The 6,366-nt window shown below is 51.4% G+C and overlaps 1 protein-coding gene across 1 annotated transcript in view; it reads left to right on the plus strand.

The window, feature by feature from the left end:
- Nucleotides 1–703: 703 nt before the first annotated feature.
- Nucleotides 704–6,366, plus strand: part of LOC102756688 (DNA (cytosine-5)-methyltransferase 3A) — a 70,789-nt gene continuing 65,126 nt past the window's right edge. Inside the window, exon 1 of the mRNA XM_006767592.1 lies at nucleotides 704–916. Coding sequence (XP_006767655.1) covers nucleotides 704–916 — 213 coding nt within the window. The remainder of the gene's footprint in view (nucleotides 917–6,366) is intronic.

The following is a 6,366-nucleotide window of genomic DNA, read 5'->3' on the forward strand; positions in this document are numbered from 1 at the left end:
TCGTGGGAGCAAGATGGAAGCCCGCCCAGAAGACAGCAGAGGAGCCCGACGGGTGGGAGAGAACCAACAACCTGGAGCCGAGTGGAGTACCGGGGGTGGGGGGGAGACAAAGACTCCGCTTGCTTGTGACCTTCCAGGAGCTGGGGTCTCTTCACCCCGTGCCCAGCTCCGCAGTGGCACTCCATGCGTGATTGCTGAGAGTGCTTGAAGCGGGCGGTGATTACCTGGCAAGGACGCTGAATTGAGCTCGAGGACCTTGCGGTGGAAAAAGGCCGTTTGAGGCTGTGGGCGACTGTATCAGTCAGAGTGCGTTCAGGAGACGGAAACCACATGGTGATTTGAACAGGAAAAGTGTAATATGAGGGCTTATTAACTATAACAGTTGGCGTATGAGCGATTAGCTGGTAAGAAGTAAAAAGAATGGCGAAGAATATAGAAGCGGCATGTATGAGAACAGCCACTACCCACAGGGTTGCCATGGAGTACCCAAGGAAGAGGCCCTCCCCCAGCCTGAGATCCTGACCTTCATGGAGAGGCCATGGCCATGGCTGCCTGGGTGCCATGTTGGCAGAACTTACTAGAAACCTGTACTCTGGAACTCACTGGAAATCCATCCTTTTGGGTCCCAAGGAACGTTGTTCATGAGGAAGTATGTCGCTGGAGCACACTGCTACTAAACTACCCAAGGCAGGTGTTGGGTGACATGCTGGCTGCTGCTGTCACACTGCACGAGCCAGGTGCTGGAGAAGCTTATGTGGCGCTAGAGCCAGGTGCTGGAGAAGCTTATGTGGCGCCGGAGCCAGGTGCTGGAGAAGCTTATGTGGCAGAGGAGCCTGGTGCTGGAGAAGCTTATGTGACGCTGGAGCCAGGTGCTGGAGAAGCTTATGTGGCAGAGGAGCCTGGCTCTGGAGAAGCTGTGTGTGGCAGAGGAGCCTGGTGCTGGAGAAGCTGTGTGTGGCAGAGGAGCCTGGCCCCGGAGAAGCTGTGTGTGGCGCTGGAGCCTGGTGATGGAGAAGCTGTGTGTGAAGCTGGAGCCTGGTGATGGAGAAGCTGTGTGTGAAGCTGGAGCCTGGTGATGGAGAAGCTGTGTGTGAAGCTGGAGCCTGGTGATGGAGAAGCTGTGTGTGAAGCTGGAGCCTGGTGATGGAGAAGCTGTGTGTGAAGCTGGAGCCTGGTGATGGAGAAGCTGTGTGTGGAGCTGGAGCCTGGCCCCGGAGAAGCTGTGTGTGGCGCTGGAGCCTGGCCCTGGAGAGGCTGTGTGTGGTGCTGGAGCCTGGTGCTGGAGAGGCTGTGTGTGGCTCAGGAGCCTGATACTGGAGTGGCTGTGTGTGGCACAGGAGCCTGATACTGGAGAAGCTGTGTATGGCGCTGGAGCCTGCTGCTGGAGAAGCTGTGTGTGGCAGAGGAGCCTGGTGCTGGAGAAGTGCCCTCACTGCAGGAGCTGGGCACTGGGAGTTGCGTGTGGTACAGGAACCTGGTGCTGGAGAAGCTGCGACAGGACAGGCCTGGGCATTGGGGAAGCCACCGAGGCAGCAGAATCTGGCTCCTGGAGAGGTTGTATACAGTGAAGGACCCCTCCAAGAGAACACACTGGATCTGAATAAAGTTCCCTCTGCGGCCAGTTTCATGTGCCAGCTGGCAGAGGAGAAATCTGCACAGGGCCTGTCTGTGTGCACAGAGCAGGCAGTGAAGGGTGAATAACTGATCTGGTGCAGCCTCCTGCTTTGGCACACAGCTTCCACTGCACCGTTTTACACACGTGTGAGCTCCCCTCTAGCCACAAGACAGCTATATTTCTACCTGTCAAGACACAGCTATTCTTCCTGAAGGACACTTTAACTTCCTTTTCCCTAAATGAGGAGTCTCATCAATCATTCTGTCAATCTCTGTCTACATGAATAACTTCTAAAATTCAGCCACAGCCCCACCGAATATTCTACCTAGACTCAATTATAGACTTAACTTCCAACAACATAATATATAAAATAGTGGGAAGAAGGAGGAGAAAGAAAACAGTTACCGTGTACAAGCAAACACACACACATATATCACGTAATAGAAAATATGCAAAGCTACTGCATGTCTCATTTCTGTTTTTGTCCACAAGGTCACATTCAGTATCGGGCTTCCCGCTCCCGTCACCCATCCTGTTTTCCTCTGGGCCCAGCCAGGGCCTTGGCAGGTCAGGCCTCTTTCACCTGGTGGGATGACCCCAACCTTGATTCTCAAAGGATCTGAATCTTCAGTTGTTCCCCCTCCTTTTTTTTCTTCTTCTGGAGTTTTCCATTTTCCAGTGTTACTTTTGGGCGTGGAAGTTCTAGGAGGGAGCTGAGAGAGTCCCCTGGTTGCAGGCAGTCTTCCCTGCCTCTGGTGTGTACAGCAACCCGGTTCTCCTTGGGAGCCAGGATCAGTCACTCCAGCCGGGGGAGTAACTCCTATTTTTGTCTGTTGGTTCAGTGGCATAAGGGGTCCGGAAAAGCCAAGAGGAGGACTTACCTTCCAGTGGAACCATTGTGTCCCCTTTGGGGATTGCAACATTCAGTGCCCCTAGAGCAGTGATTCTCTACCTTGGCTGCACATTAGAATCACCTGGGAATCTTTTTAAAATCCTGATTTCTGAGCCCCATCCTTCGGCAATTCTGTTTCTTTGTTACTAATGTTGTGGCCCCACCCCATAACGAAGAAACAGAATTTCCGGAGGATGAGGCCCAGAAATCAGGATTTTAAAAAGATTCCCAGGTGATTCTAATGTGCAGCCAAAGTTGAGAACCACTGCCCTAGAGGATTCAGAGATATAGGAAGGGGTGGGGATCAGATGCAGAGATCCAGGGGAGGGTAAATAAAAAGTCTCTGCAGCTGGCGGATATGGACCATTCTTTTTTTTTTTTTTTGTATTTTATTGGTTTTTTACAGAGAGAAAGGAAGAGGGATAGAGAGTTAGAAACATCGATGAGAGAGAAACATCGATCAGTTGCCTCTTGCACACCCCCTACCGGGGGATGTGCCCGCAACCAAGGTACATGCCCTTGACTGGAATTGAACCTGGGACCCTTGAGTCCGCAGGCCGATGCTCTATCCACTGAGCCAAACCAGTTAGGCGTGGGGAGCCCACCTGACTGCCAGAGCGCGCGCACGCACATGCACACACACACACACAGACACACACACGGCAGGGCTTCTCCTGACCCGCCACCCTCAGAAACACATGCTCCTCTGTGCAAGGCTCTATTACTCATGTTGGCTCCGAAGAACAGCGTCATCGCCTTACCAGCCTCTATTTTGGATTTAAACCTTTTTCTCCCCTCTCCGCGTGTGGGGCTGTGTCATGGTAACCTTTAGTGCGAGCGGAAGAGTCTGATTCAACTCATCTCTGCCAGTGTGGCCAGCATCGCGGCAGCAGATTTGGTGTGACCAAAAATACTCCACGCTGGCGGTGCCCTGGCCTCGAGGGGGGTGGAAGAACCACACGTCATCCGACTGTGATTCCGGAGCCAGGCAGATGGGCTTAGTGGGGAGAGGATGGAGGATTGTTGGGTTGGCTTTGGTGTATGGGCAGCTGGTGGTTTGGGTGGAAGGGATGTTTCTGAAAGTCAGGGTAATGGTATGATGATGATGAGCATCTCACTCGTGTTGAGAGAGAATGAGCTGTCGGAAAGTGTCTCTGAGACCTCTTCCTCCTTCTCATCCAGCCCCCGTCTTGTGACTGAGAGGCTGTGGCGGATAGACATCTCCATCTAGAGGCCCTGATGTCTCCCCTCAGCTTTCTGCTGGCCCCCAGCTCACCAGGCCCTGGCAGATGATTGGGCGACATGGGCACCAGATACTCTCCTGCCTCTGTCACCCACTCATTTGTAACTCCTCCCAAGCTCAATAGGAAATTCAGCCAGGAGGCTGTTATCTGTGGGCTGGTGTCACATCAGGGCACAGATATGATCTGGGGTCTGTGCTTAGCATGCTGACCCATGGCTGAGTGCTGACACATGTGAAGAGACTCCAGCATTAGACAGACCTGGATTCCTCATCCTGCCCTGGGACTTTCCTCCCTGGGCTACCTGGAGAGGTAATAAATCTCTTTAAGCCTCATTGTCTCCCAGGAAATAACAATAGAACCTACTTCACAGGATTGTTAGGATGAAATAGGACAACGCATGTCCCTTAGCACAGTGCCTGGCACCTGTTAGGCAATCAGTAAATGGGCAAATGAATAAATGAATGGATGGCTCCCACCTTGGGCTGGGATACTGATTATAAGGTTGTGTGCCTATCACCGCCCCGGCTCTTGCCCCCATGGCAGACCTAACCAGGACAGGGAGACTAACTGAAAATGTTGTTGTCTGACCAATCCATGCCCGAAGTTAATGTGGCTGCGACAGTCCCATGCTAGTTGTAAGAGATCATGCTGGAGGGGAAAACTGGGCGCTGGGGTGGGACAGACCTGGCGTTGTATCTGGCTCTCTCACTTACTAACTGGATGACCTTAGGCAGCTTCGTTAACCTCTCTATACCTCATTTTTTCACATCTGGACAACAGGGATAAAAATAGTACCCACTTCAGAGGCTTGGCATGAGCATGAACAAGATGTTGAGATTGTAATGCTCTTCACAAGACCCGGCATGTCTGGGGAGCGTGATAACGACACTCCTGGTTGAGCAGCGGACACTCGTGGCGCTCCAGTGAGTTCAAGAAAGAAGGGAAAGCTGTGGGCTGGTTAGTCAGGAACTACTAATTGTTCAAATGGATGGAGTCTGTTTTTGTGTGTCAGGCTCTCTTGTAAGCATTGTAATGCATTTCATTTTAATTCTCACAACGGTCCTATGAAGTGGCCACTCTTATTTCCCCCATTTTACAGCTGAGGAAACCGAGGCACAGTTTTGCCTCCGGGCACACAGATGATAAGTAATCACACAACAGCCAGGACTTGAACCCGCATAGTGGGCCTCGCGGGGAGGATTTGTGGAGGTTGAGATTAGCATATGAGTCAGGACTGTCAGCCGCAAGGCACAGACTCACTCACGTTGTGAGAGGTTGACAGATGCCCTGCCTCCGGGTACAGCTAGATCTAGGGACGGACAGTGACTTGAGTTTTCCATCCCTCTGTCTTCATCCCTTTGTTCTCAGGTGAGCCAGCAGCTCCTGACTCACATCCTACCCTATTAGCATCTTTCCATTGTGCCAAAGCCTCCCTGGGAGGCCTCTGATTGGCCCTGCCTGGTCACATGCTCACTCTGACTGAAGTGGGTGTGGGGTCAGCACAACCAACCAACACCTCCATGGGAAGGAGGGGAAGGTAACTAGATAGACTTAAACAAGCGAAGTCCACTGTGGGAAAGTAGACTTCAGATAAAGGGAAGAAGGAGGACCTGCTAAGAGATGGTCAGCATTTTTCAGCAGTTCAGATAGAGGACTTGAGATGGAGTGGAAAGGGCTCTTATGGTGATAACATCAGGACCGCTGTTGGTGGAGCAAGGATTCAAGTTTGTGGGCAAAGACAGTTCTGTTTCTGGAAGAAGGCAATTCTTTGAGCCCTTGTTGAGGTAAGACTGTGGGGTGACAATCTAGTTGTTGCTGGTTGGAGTATGCTTGGATTGAGACTTGGGGTGATCAGCTTGGGAGGTGCGATGGGGTTGGTGTTGGTGAGGAAGGTGGGACTATGTAGGGACAGTGTCGTGGAAGCTGATATGGCAGGGGCTGTCTGGAGGCTCTGGGAGATGGCTGAATTGTGGGCCTTTGGTCAGAGGTGGGCTAATGAGTGAGCCATGGTCATGGTTAGGGATGTAGGCAGCCATGGCATGCACAGGTGCAGTTTGGGAGGGATGTGAGGGAGGTACATCACGCTGTGCAGGGGCTGGAAGTGACGTATTGCAAGAATTAAATATTTCGTGAGTGGGGAGGAGGGGCGGGTGGGGAAGGAGGTACAACTTTTATAGCTGGTGACGGAACTCTGTGTGGGTGTGAGGAGCTGATAATGGTTATTCTGTGGGATGTGATGGTTTCAAAGAGCAACAGAGATGGCAGGGCCTGAGCTGTACTCCTGTAGAGGATGGAGGCCACGCCCAAACAATGACTGCAGCTGGGTGTAAGCCCTCATTCCCATCCCTATCCTCTCTTTTAAAAATTAATTTTATTTCCTCACAGTCGTACATGCGTATAATTTGAGAAGTCAAATAGTACTAACACCTCTTCACCAAATGCAGTTGTTCATTGTCTACTCCCACCTTCGTCCTCTTCTGAGGCAACTCCTTTTAACTATTTCTCCTAGCAGTTTTACACTTACAGTTCTGAGTAATGTATATATCTTTTGACTCTTCCATTTTAGATACTTTTCATCCATTTCCTATTTTGTAAGTTAGAATGAAGTTCTCTTA

The sequence above is a fragment of the Myotis davidii genome, unplaced genomic scaffold (genome assembly GCF_000327345.1).
Source record: "Myotis davidii unplaced genomic scaffold, ASM32734v1 scaffold238, whole genome shotgun sequence".
Lineage (NCBI taxonomy): Eukaryota > Metazoa > Chordata > Mammalia > Chiroptera > Vespertilionidae > Myotis > Myotis davidii.